Source organism: Triticum aestivum, chromosome 6A (genome assembly GCF_018294505.1).
Source record: "Triticum aestivum cultivar Chinese Spring chromosome 6A, IWGSC CS RefSeq v2.1, whole genome shotgun sequence".
NCBI classification, from domain to species: Eukaryota; Viridiplantae; Streptophyta; class Magnoliopsida; order Poales; family Poaceae; genus Triticum; species Triticum aestivum.
In genome coordinates this window covers 58,423,513-58,440,643 of record NC_057809.1, presented here as the reverse complement: position 1 = coordinate 58,440,643, position 17,131 = coordinate 58,423,513, and the positions used below count along the sequence as shown (strand labels likewise).

Below are 17,131 nucleotides of genomic sequence, written 5' to 3'. Positions count from 1 at the left end.
AGCGAGGTAAGCCTCTTTGGTTCCATTTGGCCAGATTTGGAATGGTTGTCTAGCTTGCTTTGACACATTATTCTCCGCATTATTAATATGAACCCTAGTTTGATGCCGCCTACATCTTCTAGTACCAACCAACCGGTCGCTGCTTCAACAACGCTTTCTGGTCCGGATGCTGCTTCGGAGATCCAGAGGCAGCATCGAGCTTTGGAGTGTGGGGTGGTTGAAGCAAATATCATTGAAATATATTGCAACCAATTCCCGTAGTAATGTGTGGGGCATCATCTAGTTATGCAGCAGTTTGAAGATCTCTACCATTGCATCTGTCTTAACAATTTGTGGTGGCTAGACTGAATCATTTCATATTCCATCAGTTCTTTTTTATTAACCTATAAATTAAGAGTACAATCTTTGATGATTGCCTATTTTTTCGGCTAATGGTGAATAAACTTTTGAAGGTTGTGATGCTTGGTTTGGATGCATCTGGCAAAACAACAATCTTGTACAGGCTGCACTACGGGGATTTTGTCCAAACAATCCCTACAGTAGGTAGGAGGCTAATATAGCATACTATAATTTCTATTTTTTTATGTCCACTTGTCCAGTCTTCGGTGTTGTACTACTTTATTGTACTATGCCATCAAGATGCATTTCTTTCATTTTACTTTATACAAGGAACATAAATTGTGTAGTATTGTTGAAACCTATTTTCCTAGTTGTAGGTGTGGCTAACATTTTCTTGTTCCAGATTATGTTGCTTGGAACTACATAACATAATCGAGTTTTAGGAAGCAGTGAAAAAAATTGTGATCTTATCACCTTAGATTGTGACAATAAACTGCACCATTTTGTCATTTTGGACCTCAGTGCTGCCCTCATATCTTCCATTCATTGGTCTTATGTCTATCTCCGGTATACCATTTCTCCTCTCCAGGTTTTAATGTCGATAAGGTTCAGTACAAGAATGTATCATTTAATGTGTGGGATGTTCGTGGACAAGAAAAGCTCAGAAAATTAAGGAAGATTTACTTCAGCAATTCTGATGCACTGGTAACAATTAGAGACATCAAAATATAGCATGTCATTTTGCCATTTTAGCCCTACTTTAGTACCTATGTATTTTTTCAATCCTCGCTTTGATTTGTCCTTCTCGTGTTGTTCAAAATATGGTTATTATAAGCACACCTTTTTTAAAAAATCGTGGCATCTCTTGAAAAAAAATTGCATGTTGATGGTTGTTTTTTCTTGTTTATTAGCTGTGGTTGGTTGAGTAGATTGATATGCAGAGCATACATGGGGATCATTTAGTCATCTTGTGAAGGATGGAAGCGACTTTTTAGTGGACGGGGGCATTGGCTCCCTTTTTTGAAATGATTCGAAATCATATTTTCAAGTTTAAAAAATCGAAAAAAAGACTGTGAAAACTTATACATATTCACGATCGATCAGAGAAATTTCGTTCAAAAATATTATGATTTGCAAGCTGCACAAAAAAAATCCCAGCCCAACAATAAAAAAAGATTGGCCCACTTCCATGTACATATTTGTTTTTTGTCTACGCCATGTATGAAAGTATATTGTTGTGAAAATTTTCTTGAACGTGTTATATGTGTATTTGTGTATGTACATTTTTTCCATTTTTTTGCGTTGTGGAATTTCTTTTTAAGTCCGCATAGTACCCGGGCACCGTTGGGCATTTCTGAGCTGTTTAGCTGACTCAATCAGGAGTTTCATGAAAGTTTGAACTTTTCCGTGGATCATATGCATATCTTTTACTGCCAAGGTTAATGATGTGTTTCTGGTTTTAATTGGGTGAAGATCTATGTTGTCGATTCCTTGGATAGAGAAAGGATCGAAGATGCCAGACAAGAATTCCAGGTCACATATTTCATACTATCTCTGTCACTATAGGACTTCCGGTTGCCTTAAGTTATGTTGGTTGAGAGTGTGAGATCTTGCTAACTTGTAATCCTTGGCCACTTTTCAGACCATTATCAAGGAACCTTTGATGTCAAAGAGCATAATCTTGGTATTAGCAAACAAACAGGACTTGGTAAGTTAATTTATCCGTTCCTGCATAATTGCCTAGCTGTTCATGACCTCATTTGAATGACTTGTCATACATGTCTTTTCTTCTGAAATTGCCTTCAGACTCGAAGTACGATATATACTATCCCAAAATAGAGTGAATTGCAGGAAACCACCACATTAGCGCATAGATTTGCAGGAAACGTACTCTTTTACAAATTTGAGCCAGAAAGAAACCACTGATTTTTGGCCTAATCTTTTGCAAAAAACACTGATTGGTCTATTTGGATATTTTAACCGTGATTATGACATGTGGGGCCTGTATTTGATGATGTGGCATAACTGTCAGTTCCTGGTATTTTTGCAGAGACACCCTTCACTCTGAAAACAAAAATGCAATTAGGTCCTGGGGCGTTGACCCAGCTCGGCGCCGTGCCCAGAACTGCAGCAGACGATGGCGACGCTCATGGGATCTCGCCAGCCATGGCCATCGTGCCCGGAGGAGGAGGGGCGGCGTGTGGCCGTCGGCCGGTGATCCCGCGTCCTCATCGGGCGGTGGTAGGATGGCCACCAGAGGAGGATTCAACAGCTGGGTCATACGCGCGGGTGCGCTGCTGGCTTGGGGTCGCCGGCGACGAGGGGCCGTGCTGTGCCGCTGCTTTCCCCGGTGCTTCGCGCCGCTGCTACTCGCGCCCGTTCCTCCTCTCTCTCACCACCGCCTCCCCGAAGCCGACCCCGTCCATCTTGCAGCGCTGGCGGCGAGGATCTGCTCATCGTGGCTAGCCACCGTGACTTGCTCATGCAGCCATCACAGCTGGCCGTCGGAAGGTCGCGGCGCGCCACGGAGAGACGCAGTTCTTGTCGCCCAGCCCGGCGGTGGCTCCTCCCTGCCGAGATCCACATCGGACTCGCCCCGGTGCTCCGACTACCTCAGCCGTCTTGCCTGCTCGTCCTCAAGGACACCGTCGCAAGTCCTACCCCCCCCCCCCCCCCCCCCCCCCCCCTGCGTGGTTCGCCATGAGAAGAGGAGGTGCTCGACCTCGATACCAGCGAGGTCCATCCGCCACCCTGGATCCCGTGGACCACGACAGCTAGGACGAGCACGCCCTGGATCTCGGGGAGTTTCTTAGGGCGATTTTTCCAGAGAGGGAGGAGTTTTTGGCAAAAACCCCCTTGTCTAATGAATGTTACGCCACGTCAGCAAATTGCGGTTAAAATGTCTAAATAGACTGATCAGTGTTTTTTGCAAAAGATTAGGCCCAAAATTAGTGATTTCTGGCCTAAATTCGTAAAGGAGTGTTTTCTGCAAACCTATGCGCTAATGTGGTGGTTTTCTGCAATACAGTCCCCAAAATAAGTGTCATGATTTTAGTTCAAATTCATCAGTTATTTTGGAACGCGGGTAGTAGCAAACAATTTTTTCCACCAGCATGTCTTGTTTGGTACCAAATTTAATGCTGACTGCCTTATACTCCCTCCGTCCCGAAGTAAGTGTCTTAAGCTTAGTACAATTAGTATAAAGTTGAGACACTTATTTTGGAAAGAAAGGAGTACATAATAAAATAAAACCTTTCATCTTGTATATACTCCCTCTGTTAAGTAATCTAGAAGGTCTTATATTACTTACAGAGGTGGTATTAGAGAACAAGTGTGGATGCTTACTTTCGGCACACAAATTGGGGGTAGAGATCACCTGGACTGACAATGTTTTTCTTCTTGACAGAAAGGTTCAATGAGCCCGGCGGAAGTGAGCGAAGGGCTGGGCCTACATGATCTCAAGAACAAGATATGGCACATACAGGGGGCGTGCGCTATACGCGGCGAGGGCATCTACGATGGTCTCGACTGGCTCGCGTCCACCCTGAAGCAGTTGCAGGAACCATTAGGGCATCTCCAATAGTCTATAGTCCCGTCGCAAAAAATATATAAGAGTATGTAGTCGTTATCTATTAGCTCTTGACACGCCACATAAATCTTACAGGAAGGATAATGATTAGTAGATTCATTGTTGCTCATTTTGGTACCATCAATGCAAATAACCATTTACAAAAGTACATAGAAATATAAAGATAGTGAGTGAGACCTATTTTTATATGTGAAGAGTCTACATTCCAACCTTGAACTAAACACACGGTTTAAAACTCAGCCCTAAACTCGAAAACTGGCAGGGAGGCTGGGGGTGGGGGAGGCTCTTGCAGACGGAGGAGGAGGGCACCGGTAGGATCTCCTTGGCGGCGGTTTAGGCTAGCGCGGAGACATGGAAGGGGTGTCGCCACATACTCTTGCATGGTTGCCGCAACTGATGCACTATGGAGGTTGATGGGGGTATCGACATTCTTTGGTCTCAATCATTCCTTGGGCGCCCAAGTTGTTCGATGCGGCGAGGCGGCCACGACACAGTTATCGAAGTCATCGGCTACCATCTCCTCTGACAACAATTGCTCGCAGAAGAAGAATAGGCGAAGCAGTGGCAATACCCTGGTTCGAACTCCCCCACTGACGGCGAGCTCCATGCCGGCCTCGTCGCCCTCTTTGCTGGCAAGCCTAGTGGTGGCACAATGGAGTAGGCAGAAGATGACGGCGATGAGCGGGTCTCCGCCTGCTTGGTGCGGTTCGCCTGGGCCTATGGGTCATGACATTGCCCAGGCCTCGGGTGAGTCTTGCACTCAAGCTCACTTCTACCTTTGAACTCGAGGAACAATGTCCGTCTGGCCCTTGGAAACCATTGCATGCCTCGACGCGTTCAAGCTCATGTCCTGACTCATGCAGAGATGCCAAGGGCGCCGCCGTTGGGGCTGTTGTGCAGTAGAGGAAGGCCTACCTGTGAGTGAAGGGAGTGGTTGCGGCTGCTTCTTGGGAGAGGGGGTAGGACTATGGGAAATGAGAGAGGGGGGGGGGGCAAAATGGTCAAATATTGACGTGTCGCTACTGACTCATCAGTCAACCATGTCAAAACCGGGCTAGTCACGAAAGACCGGGCTGAGCCGAGTCCAGGGTTGAATCCCAAACAATGTGCATAGTTTACACTAGTCATGGTGGGAGTAACATAGATACAACTTGCAAACTCATGCAATGCCAACTACGCGTATTAGTGACATTGACATTACTCCTATAAAGGATGTTGGAGTAACCGCCTCCTGGGGTCTTTGAGGGTGAGGAGGGCCTTTGCACCGTCCGTTTTCAGGTGTCGTGCCGCGGGGGCATCTCGAGGGCTCTCCGCACCGTCCAATCTGCCTAGATGGTGCGCCCCTGGGGGACTCGCCTGGGTGGTCCATGACGGGTGGACCGTGTGCGCGCCTAGGGCTACCATCGGCCCTGCACGATATGGGCTAGCCGGACCAGCCTGGAGCTTCAGTCTCGGCCAGATCCAGGGTCCTGTTTTTGTCTTTGTTTCGTGAAGGTGGTCTTCGGCGGTGTGGATGCTAACACCTTGTGTTTCGCTCTGCTGGCTTCTTCTCCATTGAACGAAGTGTGGCCAACTTCAGCTTTATTGGGAAGCTAGCAAGGGAAGCCACCCTTGGTTCTGCCTGGCCAGATCTGGAATGGTTGTCCAACCTTTTCCCCGCCTTCCTCCCCGTGACAACAATATGATCCCTAGTCCAATGCCACATGTATCTTCTAGTTTCAGTTGATGACTTCCCCGTCGTCACATCAACAATGTTCCTTGGCTCAGAGGCTGCTTCGGAGATCCGGAGGCTAATGGTGTAAGTAGGAAGGGGTCCTTCACCTTATCCTCATCGACAGTGAGCTGAATATAAAGAGGAGGGGCCTGGAGAAGCCTTAGGAGGAGGGATTATGAGCAAGGTAGGTTGGTGACTCGATTAAGGTTTACTTCTTGTGAAGAGCATGCAATGTACATATTGCTCTCTCACCACACACACACACACACACACACTAACACGAATGAAATGTAAATATAATATATGACAAGTGTTACACAAAAAATATCAGGATAGATGCACTCTAACAAGTCTTCATGTAATAGCACAAACTGATGCTTCATGATGTTATCACAATCAGATTAATTACCAAATGAACTATGTTTGTAGCCTGTTCTCTCATTCCACCACTCGCAAAGAGGAAAGTCTTATATGGTTTCTTTCATACGTGTCATCGTCGGTTCCCCTCGCCCTCATGTGCCTTCCGGAGTCGGTGAGGTGGGGCAAACCTCGGTTTGAGGTTGGACATGTTATTTGGATCACCCTAACTTTGGCTAGGGCCTAGTCTAGGTGTCTGACCGAAGATGACGAGGCGATGGCGTGGAATAAGGCCTCTACATCTTGTCCTTGTTCCAACGGTACCAATTAACCTTGGTGGAGGACGCATGAAGCTTCGGCCCGGGCCACATCTAGGGTCCGACTTTCATCTTCGTTTTGTGAAGGTGGTCTTCGACTGTGCGGACGCCGACACCTCGTGTTTCGGTCAGCTGGCTTCTTCTCTGTTGGACGAAGCATGGTGAACTTCAGCTTTATTGGTAAGCTAGCGAGGTAAGCCACCCTTTGTTCTGTCTGACCGGATCTGGAATGATTGTCCGGTCTTTTTTGCCGCCTTCTTCTCCACCGAACATCTTCTGGTGTTGACCAATGACTTCCTAACCGTCGCGTCAACAACGTTTCCCCTAGCTCGGAGGTTGCCTCCGAGATCCAGGGGCGGCATCGAATTTTGCTCGTGTGGTGCCATTTGAAGAACTTTAATATATGCTTTGGCCTTCTCAAGAGGAAAGATTAATTACTACTAATCTATTTTGAAAGAATTATACCCTTTCCGTTCGTAATTACTTGTCACGAAAATGAATATATCTAAACGCATTTTAGTTATAGATACATCTATTTTTATTTATTTTTAAAATAAATAATTTGAAACGAAGGAAGTATTAGTTAAGTATACAAGATTGGAGGTGGCATCACGGTCGAGTAAACCTGGCCGTGAAGGAGTCGGGGCTTGAATGTTCCACCGCAACAACAGCAGAACCACCGAGCAAAGCAAAGACAAGTATCCATCTTTGTGTGCGCCGCGCGCTGTCCAACTTTCTTCATCCTCCTCCTCGCGAAGCTCCCGTACCAACCCGACCTCTGGACTCGACCCCCGCGGGAGCAACAGCTGTCCAAGAATCCATTCCACCCACTGCGAAGAGCGAGCGAGAGAGAGAGGAAGCGGAAGCAAGAAGATGGGGCAGGCGCTGCGCAGGCTCTTCGACTCCTTCTTCTCCACCAAGGAGATGAGGGTAAATAACCTAACCACGACCCCCCCCCCCCCTCCCCATCACCCTTTCTCCATCTTCGGCGCGCTCCGGGGCCACCTAGGGCGCTCGATCTCGTGGCTTCTTGGAGCTTTCTGGATGCGGCGCAGTTCTTGGAATTAATTTACTTCCCGATGTTCCTGCCTTAATCGAATCAGCCACGCGCTTGAGTCGCGGGCAAATCCCGACAGGCGTTCCAGTTAGTGCGCCAATCTGGACCTGTGCGCTGGCTTCTATGACGGTCCATGGCGAGGGCCGTGAAACCCGTCGATCCGAGTTCTTGGTTTTGTCCGGTGGAGTGTGGTGTGGTGTACTGGTGCGGCCCTGAGATTCTAAATTTTAGGGTTTTCTTGGCCGGGGTTGGGATTCTCGAATGCGGCGGCGCAAGTCCGATTAATCGAGTGCTGCCAAGTGAGCAATCTGTCGCGAAATGGTTTGGGAATTGGGATGGCACTCTAGCAGTGTGCAGTTGCAGTGGTTAGGAGGGGCGTACTGACTCTCAATCCAGTTTATTCTGCAAAGGAAGTATCAGGATATTGGTGAACTACTTAGCTAGCGGTCTAGTTAAAAAAACTTAAAACATGTAGTACATTGCTTTGCATTCTTCCAATTTAAACCAAGCTATGAAGCATTCCACCAAATGTTCCTCTTGACTATCATCGTCCATCTGTTCACTCGAAATCAGTTTGTAAAGTGCATTCTTTGATTACTGTCTCTTTTTCTCTCTGCTAATGGTGAATAAACTTTTGAAGGTTGTGATGCTTGGTTTGGATTCAGCTGGCAAAACAACAATCTTGTATAGGCTGCACCTGGGGGAGGTTCTTCAAACTGTGCCTACAGTAGGTAGGACACTAATATAGCATACTTTAATTTCTGTTTTTATGTGTCCACTTGTCCAGTCTTCATTGTTGTGCTACTTTATTGTGCTATGCCATCAAGATGCAGTTCTTTCATTTTACTTCATACAAGGAAAATAAATCGTGTAGTAGTGATGAAGCTGAGTTTCCTAGTTATAGGTGTGGCTAACATTTTCTTCTTCCAGTTTATGTTACTTGGAACAACGTAACATTATTGAATTTTAGAAGCAGAAAAAATAATCGGGAGCTTATCACCTTAGATTGTGACAATAAACTGCACCATTTTGACAGTTTGGACCTAAGTGCTGCTCTCATATCTTCCATTCATTGGTCTTATGTCTATCTCTGGTATACCATTTCTCCTCTCCAGGTTTTAATGTCGAGAAGGTTCAGTACAAGAATGTGGCATTTACTGTGTGGGATGTTGGTGGACAAGAAAAGCTCAGACAATTATGGAGGATGTACCTCAGCAATTCTGATGCACTGGTAATAATTAGGGATTAAAATATAGCATGTCATCTTGCCATTTTAGCCCTACTTTAGTACATATGTATTTTGTCAATTCTTGCCTTAGTTGTCTTCCACGTGTTGTTCTCAATATGGTTATTATAAGTACAGCCTTTAAAAAAACAGTTGTGGCATCTCTTGAAAAATCTGCAAGCTGTTGGTTGTTTTCCTTGTTTATTAGCTGTGGTGGGTGAAATGAGTAGATTGATGTGCAGAACATACACGGAGAGCACTTTAGTCTTCTTGTGAAGGATAGCTCTTTAGCTGATTCAATCAGGAGTTCCTTGATAGTTTGAACTTTTCCTTGGATCAGATGCATAGTTTTGCTGCCAATGTTAATGATGTGTTTCTTCTTTTGATTTGGTGTAGATCTATGTTGTGGATTCTTTGGACAGAGAAAGGATCGAAGATGCCAGACAAGAATTCCAGGTCACATATTTTGTACTATCTCTGTCACTATAGACTCCCGGCCGCCTTAAATTATGTTGGCTGAGAGTGAGATCCTGCTAACTTGTAATCCTTGGCCACTTTCAGACCATTATCAGGGACCCTTTGATGGCAAACAGCATAATCTTGGTATTAGCAAACAAACAGGACTTGGTAAGTTAAATTGAACGCTCCTGCGTAATTGCCTAGCTGTTCATGACCTCATTTGATTGGGTTGCCATGCATGTTTTTTCTTCTGAAATTGCCTTCCGACTGGAAGTATGGAAACAAAACAAAAAAAAATCCACCAGCATGTCTTGTTTGGTACTCCCTCTGTAAAGAAATATAAGAGTGTTTTAGATCACTACTTTAGTGATCTAAACACTACTATATTTCTTTACGGAGGGAGTACCAAATTTAGTGCTGATTGCCTACAGAATATAATACGACCTTTCATCTTGTATTTGTTAGAGAACAAGTGTGGATGCTTACTTTCGGCGCACAGATTGGGGGTAGAGATCGCCTAGACTGACTATGTTTCCCTTGTTCACAATTCATATAGAAAGGTTCAATGAGCCCGGAGGAGGTCATTGAAGGGCTGGGCCTGCATGATCTCAAGAACAGGATATGGCACATACAGGGGACGTGTGCGCTCCGCGGCGAGGGCCTCTACGACGGGCTCGACTGGCTCGCGTCCACCCTGAAGCAGCTGCAGGAGACAGGCCATGCTACTTCAATTGCTGGACCTTCTATCTAGCTTCACAGACAGAGAAAAAGGTCCTGCACGATTCCGAGCCCGCCTCGACTCGTTTAATTCCTACCTTCATATATAACAGTAACAACATGCCTAAACTATTACTGTTGGGCCAAGTCTGAAACTGATCTCTGTTTGTGCAGTGACCTTGCCTCGGCCGCCCGACGATCCTTGCCTGACGCAACAGCCATCCATCTATCCGTTGATCTGTTCATCTCACAAGAGCATGCCCCCATGGTGCGCCTGTTCTACCTGTGTGTGGCGGCCGCCCGTATGGGGCTCGTCTGGCAGGAACTTATGCAGTGTATAACAGATGGGTGAACGATAAACAGCACCTGGCATGGGATTGTTGTATCTTGTATTTGTGTATACCTGAGAGGGGCCGCTTGGGGCACACGATTGCTTTGCTCGATTGCATACTGATGAAAGGAAGAGGAAACGGTTTGGCTAGTGTGCTGAATGCTTTGTCTGCAGCTCGCAGCTTCAGTGATTGCATTTGTAAGCTTGGTCGTTCCTAAATATAAGTCATCGTAATGAATGAATGTACGCTATAGAATATGTTTATGTACATCCGTATGTATTCTATATTAAAATATCTAAAAAGTCTTATATTTAGGAACGGAGGGAATATATAGGAAGACGAGTATTGGCATAAAATCACCAACTTGATTATTCTAGAAACAGGAAAACGAGTATTGCATTTATCAGGAGCCTGAAACATTATTCTGGAAAAAAAATAGAAATGGAAAAAAGGTTGATTGAGTTATTAACCACGAGCTGAAATTATGCCATCAGTGAGGGGGAAAGATAAAGAGCAGAAAAAAGGAAAAAAATGTGAACAACAAAAGAATACGACGCCTGAGAGATTCGAACTCTCGCGGGCAGAGCCCATGTACTTAGCAGGCACACGCCTTAACCACTCGGCCAAAGCGTCGGTTGTTGAGTCCTTTGCTTCGGAGGCCTTCTTATCCCCTGGTTTTGGTCAGTGATTCTCTCAAACTGGCAAGGTCGGATCGGATGGTAATCTCCATTTCTTCCCTCGTGTTCGTTGGTTTCCCTTACCACATTGTTCTGCACATAGTTTCTCTTTTCAACACAGAAGAAGCCAAATGGCTTCCACCTCGATTCTGAGAGATAGAGACACGGTCGGGGTCCGAAACAGCTTCCACCCAGATTCAATCTCGCCGACCGTCGTCAGGGACGAACCCCTTGAGACGACAAGACCTCCATAGCGGCATCACCTGCATGCCATGGCCTCCAGACAAAAGTCGAAAGTGCCTCTCATATGGCATTGTGAGTCTATATCTTCTACTCGAAGCACAGTACACACATTCACCCCTATGAATAGATCAGTAGACTCATGCACACCCTCTCTTTATGAACACATTCAAAAGGATGGATTGGCCGGCGGATCGGGTCTTAAGATTAACAAAGTCACCATAGACACCTCACTGTCGATAGGAACGTCGCCTCCAACCGAAATCAATCACCCTCCTTTTTTATGGGAACCAGGGCTGCGCCTACCAGGAACAGCATGCCAGGCTAAGATGCACTGGATTTGTATGACAAATTGCAAGAAATTTCACAACATACGTCGTACGTTCTTGGGAACCCTTTCCCTTCCACCAAGCATTTGTACACCAAGTAGCAGCAGAAGTAGCAGACAGTCTCCCGGCACGGCAACAAAACAATGGAATCACGGAGAGAACAAACGGCCGAAGAGGCATGTGCACAGACAGACAGGCTGGAGCCACGATTGCCGATCTAGTGCTCTTGCTGCAGCGGCGCGTTCCGGAGGAGAGGTAGGCCGCGTGCCCCCAGCAGGAGCCGTCGGTCACTGCTCCTTCCAGATGCGGCCAGTCACGCGCAGCTTGAGCTCCTGCCGGGTGCCACTGGAGAAGAAGAGGGCCATGTTGCGGTGGATGATGAGCCCGTCGAAGCTGTCCCGCACCTTCTTGTGCCCGTCCCGGATGCTCCGCGGCGTGCCCTGCCACGTCAGCTTCCGCCCGTTCCCGCCCACCTCCAGGCTGTAGCAGAAGCTCCGAGCCTCGCTCTCCTCCCCCATGAACCGCAGGAACGCCATGTACACCGGGGACATCCCCAGCAGGAACGCCTCGAAGTGGAGGCAGAAGTGCTGCCCGAAACACTTGAAAACCTGCAAAATGGCAGAGAGCATATCACTACAGTGGACTGAACACAGCCGAAGATCGATCGGAAGGCTACAAAGAAAATGACAGGACTATAATCGCATTCGGAACGCCAAGAGATAGGCACGCCTACTGCATGTCTGTCCGTGTTTAACATGCATAGATGTATCATTACTTACAGTGAGCATCCATGTTGCGTTTTCCACTTCGTAAGGGTTGGACTTCACATAGCGGTGGTTAAAGGTGCAGCCTTCGTGCAAATCCACCTTGTGGTCATTGATGAGATGAGACACGAGCATCGGAACGTCACCTGCAATGAGGCACTCTGAACCTGCATATGGACAGCTGTATGGCCTGAACCTGCAGAGCTCCTCGTGCTTAAGTTTGTTCTGGTAAGGATGGATCTCGGTGCAGCCCAGGCTTTGGTATTTGCATGGAAGCTGAATCGATTCGGCCACCTTCTCGAGAGCCAAGCATCTGATATTTCCCAGCTCCTGGCGGCAAGTGGGGCAATGGTTGTCTACCCTATGCTTACAGCTGGAGCAAATTGTGTGGCCATTTGGGCACTGCAGGAAGAATATGAATCATCAATAGATTATCATAAAATCATAATGGACAAAACTTGTTCTACTAACTACCATAGTTCTCATCCAATTAGCTTGATATTATTTTGAATAATGTAACAAAATAAGGGTGGAACCAATAGCAAAGTTGCAGAAATGAACAATCATGATATGTGCAAGGGTACCAAGAACAGCTTTCGCGCAACGGTAGAAAGGGTGTGTTTGGATCACAGCCAATGCTTACCATGCCAAAAAGTTGGGTGGCCCATGAATTTTGGTAGTCGTTTGGACTGGTGCCAAAAATTTGGCTCGCCTGAGACGCCCCACACCCACCCATGTAATTCTCGCCAACTCGCAGGCGAGGCGATGGCGAGCAAAACGTTTGCCAACATTTTGGCGTCGTAACTTTCCATCTTTTTCTCTGTGGGTCCCTTGACTTTTTCTTATTTTGTGATGCATGCAGCATGTTAGTTCCGATTGTTATGGCCCTTAATTAATTATTAGTGGGCCTCGTCGTGATTAAGGATGCAATGCAATCCAGTTTCAGTAGCAACTTCCGCCTTTCCCTTTGTGATTTTATTTAACGATGATTTATATTTCTTGTTGATTGCATCTTAGCATTTTCCTACCAAGTATGTGCATAAATGTTTGGAGGATTACAGTGGTTACAAGACGCAGTTGGTAGCAAAACAAACAAGATGTTTATTTTGCCAAAAATTTGGACGGTTGCAATGGCACAAACCAAACATCAACAAGCTACCAAAATTTTGGTAATGCCCACACTTTTGGCCATACCAATTTTTTGGTGGGGCTAGTTGGGGCTCAAACCAAACACACCCAAAATCTTGTGTGCTTGTTGAGAGTTGAGACCATGCAAATGACAAAGGAAGACAGAAGCATGAGCACCTAACTATGCATCCAAGGCACAAATATACTGATCAAACCAAGCAACTGTTCTCATACATTCCTATTGTATCTTCAACATGTGGAAGTTGAGAATGTGCATCTAGCACAACAGTAAGACCTCTAGGAGGGGGGCTACCATCCAGGGCTCGAACCCTGGTTCTCACCAAAAAAAAATGTTACTCTCACTGTGTGTTCCCCGTGCATGTCAGGTCGCCCATTGCACTGCCGTAGCCAGTGAAGCCGGTGTTCAGGGTGTTTTATCGACCTAAAAAAATGCTATTGAGATTCTTCCCCCAAGTGTTGAGTTATTTTTTTTCAGCATGTGGAAGTTACTTTGAAGATCAAGAATTCAGCAAACATGCAATACGGTGAACACAAAACCAAAGACATTTGATTTAGTGTGGCCAAATATAAACTTGTTATTAGTTTGAAGGTAGAACCTCGAACATAGCAGCTAAAGAATTTCTGTAAGCTAAAATGGTAGGCAATTCTACATGAAAAATAGATCAGAATAGAACGATCAAGGGTAATTTATTCGGCAAAAGAATAAGTAGACTTTACCAACACAATCAAGGAAAATTTAGGCAAGCCCATTCTGCCATGTCCGTACAGAATGCCCTAGGCAAAGGCAAAATTTAGGCAAGCTAGGTGCTAGGCAGAGGCAAAGTTGGCCACCTAACACCTTGCACTTAATTTTTCCTTGAACACAATAACTTTGAATAGCTTAGGACACGCTACTACCCACATGTCGTATGTTGTCACAAATGCAACATCTCTACAAAATACAATTACACCTTACATCAAAAGGCAATTACAGTGAATTATCCAAAGTCGTGGGACTGGCAGTCTGGCACAACTTTCTACACAAATCCAGCCCAATATCCAAGTCAATTTCATGTAAGAAAATCCAAGTCAAATTAAAAATAACAGAATCTCATTTGCACTAATATCAAAATTATCAATGATTACACTCTGCTGCAGGAATACAAAGATTTAAGACACGCATCAGTACACATACCTGAAGTATAGGCGGGCGCATTGAGTTTGTACACACTGGACACTCGAGCAAATCATTCAAGCCAGTCAATGATGACAAACCAACATTGACAAGTGACGCAGCCCAGGAGGGCTTACTTGTAGAATCTCCATCAAGCCTAATACTACTGAGTGCCTCGGAGAGCCCACGGTCGCCACAATCTGACTCAGGAACTTCAGTCACACTCACAATGCTGCTTCCTGGGGCCATTGTGAAAGCTTCTTTCACATTGATAAACACTAGATAATATCAACACCCCCACCACTCCATCCTTCCTTGTGATCAGCTGCATTATTAAATTCCATGCTTATTAGTTGATATATTTAAACATGTGTAAAATAATTGTAGCGCTGGTATAGGTTGATACTGAATTAATTTCTCAGTTTAGAGGGGCTATATAAACCTGCACGGGTCATCATTTCGAATTCAAGCAGAAAATCAAGAGGTGAGAGACAAAGACTTGTGGCCCCACCCACACATTTGGAGTTAACGTAAAGTGAGAACCAGTTAGGCCACCCTTGGTATGGGTGTAATTTATTACAGAGGTATTAAATTTACAAGTGTATCTTACCGGACACGAGTGTTTTCCGGCTGGAAACAAAACCGGTGAGTGGAGGCGTGCTTTTTTTGCAGGTGTATTTAAAAAAAAGGGTAATCCAAACATGGCCTTAGTAGTTGCCACCTAAAAAGCACGGACACGTGGACGGAAAGACAGGGATACGCATACGGGGACACAGGATACGACATTTTTAAAAAAACAGCCATTCGGGGATACGGCAGGGTATATAAATATATAGACAAAAATAGCATGTAATAAAGATTTAATGATAATATTTGGATCAGAGATTTTGTACTGGATATATGTTGACTCATTTCTATTGATAAAAGACTTTGGGGAAGCCCATAGTCCATACGAACCCTCCACTCAGAGCCCATATAAGGTCTAGTTCCTGAAACCCTAGACTAGTCAGCTCCTCTAGCCGTTCTCTTCTCATTTCCCCCAGCCGCCTGAGAGCTGCAGAGAGCAGAAGAAAAGACTGTGCCGCCGCTTATATCTTCTTCCTCACTGCTGGCTGCAATCCCCATCTTCTCCCCGCCTGGTCCTTCTTCCTTGTCGTCGAACGCCTTGCCATCTTCCTCTCTGCTGGATGGATGTTCTTCGTCGGGGGTAGAGCTGGGCTTGGGGAAAACGGCGGCGGCAGCAACCTCGAGCCTAGGCAGCCTAGGCTGCGGCGGCGAGGCTGGCTCCCGAATCCCCACCGAGTCCACACCGTATCTGCCGCATCCTGATTTCTTTCCCCTTTTTTTAATTCGGAAAAGATGGGATACTGCGGGATACGTGTATACCGGAGTACCCGTGCATGTCCCCGTATCCCCCCGTACTAGGACGGCAATTCGGCAGTTTCTGCCATATCCATACTTTGTAGGTTGCCACCACCAGCAGCTGAATCCAACTTGACTTAGAGCTTAAGTTAGAACTGAAGCTACGGATGATTAAACATCTATTCACTTATACAGAAGTTAGAACTGAAGAAAAAAAATGAATTCCGTCAAATTATCAGTCTTGGTTGGTCTCATTCCAAAACTTAGACCATTTCTAGAACTTCGGCATGCCATTAAGGAGCAGTTATATCATCCACTAACAGAAAGCACCAACGATTCGACATTTTAAAGAACAACTGCTACTACTACACTTTGGCACCTTCCCTGGTCTGGTTTACGACTACCTTACCTCTCCTTAAAGAACAACATGCGTAAGTAGTAAGAACAAGCAAAAAAAACAAGTTCGCCCCCATCCAAACCACATTCTGCTCCTCGCTGTTCTCCTGTCACAACAATTGACGGCAAGGTAGGGTTTTCCCAAACCGAGCAAGATTTGGAACCTTTCGCCTCAACTGTACGGAAACTTGAATTAGAATCCAGTCGATTTCCCCAATTTGCTGCAAAATAAACGGCGGCCGCGCATTGGATTGGATCTTGCGCAAGAACCTAATCGAACTGGAAACATGGGCGTTTCGGGCGGTTTTAGATCAGTGCGGCACTACGCAGCAAGGGAAACCGGCGGCTTAACTGAACGGATAGCAAGAACGAAGATTTAGATTTGATTGCTCAAATCCGCAGCGGCGGGAAGATCCCCCGCTGAGAAGCAACCAAAAAGAAGAAGGCTTTGGAGCAATCCCGCGCAACCAAAGCTTAGGGCTCCTCACCAGCGAACGAGGGTATCATCCCAGGTCGGGGGTGGATCTCCTCCGCTCCACGCCAGCCGAAGCCCAGCAGCACCCGCCGAGGGCACGCCGCCCGCCCCTCCGTCCCGCCGCCGCGGGCGATGTCGCGTACGGGCAGGCTGCGCCGAAGCGGGGACACGGGCAAATGGGAGGCGAATTCGGTGGAGGAATCGGGGGGGGGGGGGGGGGGGGGGGGGGAGTGGAGAGGGGGGAAGGTGGAGGAGGAGAGGAGGGGAAGACGAACAGTGGTGGAGGCGGGGGGATATTTCGGTTTTGCTTTCTCTTTTTTTGCGAAGCAAGAAATCAATCGTATCTCGTGGATATACCTCAGCGCCAGCGGTTTCTGTTCTACGCGCTTTTTACGCCGGAGTAAACGCTTCGACGGTAGGATTTTTTTTTTGGCTGACAGGCCGGGCCCACGCTTCGGTTTCACAGGGGAGCCATGGTCA

At 46.4% G+C, this 17,131-nt stretch overlaps 3 protein-coding genes and 1 non-coding gene across 4 annotated transcripts; 2 read left to right on the top strand and 2 right to left on the bottom strand.

Annotated features, from left to right (window-relative positions):
- The first annotated feature begins 431 nt into the window (after nt 1-431).
- Nucleotides 432-4,015, top strand: LOC123129435 (ADP-ribosylation factor-like). The gene is made up of 5 exons (XM_044549602.1): nt 432-543; nt 929-1,044; nt 1,813-1,872; nt 1,982-2,047; nt 3,746-4,015. Exons 1-5 carry the CDS (start codon nt 432-434, stop codon nt 3,920-3,922), a joined length of 531 nt encoding a protein of 176 aa, XP_044405537.1. The 3' UTR covers nt 3,923-4,015.
- A 2,948-nt stretch (nt 4,016-6,963) lies between these two features.
- LOC123132002 (ADP-ribosylation factor) lies at nt 6,964-10,255 on the top strand. The gene is made up of 7 exons (XM_044551744.1): nt 6,964-7,246; nt 8,014-8,104; nt 8,489-8,604; nt 8,995-9,054; nt 9,160-9,225; nt 9,614-9,828; nt 9,949-10,255. Exons 1-6 carry the CDS (start codon nt 6,968-6,970, stop codon nt 9,806-9,808), a joined length of 807 nt encoding a protein of 268 aa, XP_044407679.1. The 5' UTR covers nt 6,964-6,967; the 3' UTR covers nt 9,809-9,828; nt 9,949-10,255.
- A 402-nt stretch (nt 10,256-10,657) lies between these two features.
- Nucleotides 10,658-10,739, bottom strand: TRNAS-GCU (transfer RNA serine (anticodon GCU)). The gene has a single exon. It is a non-coding gene; the product is annotated as a tRNA-Ser (tRNA).
- Nucleotides 10,740-11,358: 619 nt separating this feature from the next.
- LOC123132001 (E3 ubiquitin-protein ligase SINAT2) lies at nt 11,359-16,875 on the bottom strand. The gene is made up of 4 exons (XM_044551743.1): nt 16,665-16,875; nt 14,440-14,743; nt 12,132-12,518; nt 11,359-11,960 (listed from the first exon to the last, which is right to left on the bottom strand). The coding sequence occupies exons 2-4, from the start codon at nt 14,665-14,667 to the stop codon at nt 11,640-11,642; spliced, it is 936 nt and encodes a 311-aa protein (XP_044407678.1). The 5' UTR covers nt 14,668-14,743; nt 16,665-16,875; the 3' UTR covers nt 11,359-11,639.
- Between the last annotated feature and the right edge of the window lie 256 nt (nt 16,876-17,131).

Excerpts from the sequence above, each read along its gene's own strand:
- LOC123129435 (XM_044549602.1), top strand. The coding sequence starts at position 432 with ATGGTGAATAAACTTTTGAAGGTTGTGATGCTTGGTTTGGATGCATCT. Across the intron at positions 1,045-1,812 it reads TCAGCAATTCTGATGCACTG|ATCTATGTTGTCGATTCCTT; the intron begins GTAACAATTAGA and ends AATTGGGTGAAG. Across the intron at positions 2,048-3,745 it reads TAGCAAACAAACAGGACTTG|AAAGGTTCAATGAGCCCGGC; the intron begins GTAAGTTAATTT and ends TCTTCTTGACAG.
- LOC123132002 (XM_044551744.1), top strand. The coding sequence starts at position 6,968 with ATGTTCCACCGCAACAACAGCAGAACCACCGAGCAAAGCAAAGACAAG. Across the intron at positions 7,247-8,013 it reads TCTCCACCAAGGAGATGAGG|GTTGTGATGCTTGGTTTGGA; the intron begins GTAAATAACCTA and ends AAACTTTTGAAG. Across the intron at positions 8,105-8,488 it reads TCAAACTGTGCCTACAGTAG|GTTTTAATGTCGAGAAGGTT; the intron begins GTAGGACACTAA and ends TCTCCTCTCCAG.
- LOC123132001 (XM_044551743.1), bottom strand. The coding sequence starts at position 14,667 with ATGGCCCCAGGAAGCAGCATTGTGAGTGTGACTGAAGTTCCTGAGTCA. Across the intron at positions 12,519-14,439 it reads TGCGCCCGCCTATACTTCAG|TGCCCAAATGGCCACACAAT; the intron begins GTATGTGTACTG and ends TTCTTCCTGCAG. Across the intron at positions 11,961-12,131 it reads ACGCAACATGGATGCTCACT|GTTTTCAAGTGTTTCGGGCA; the intron begins GTAAGTAATGAT and ends GCCATTTTGCAG.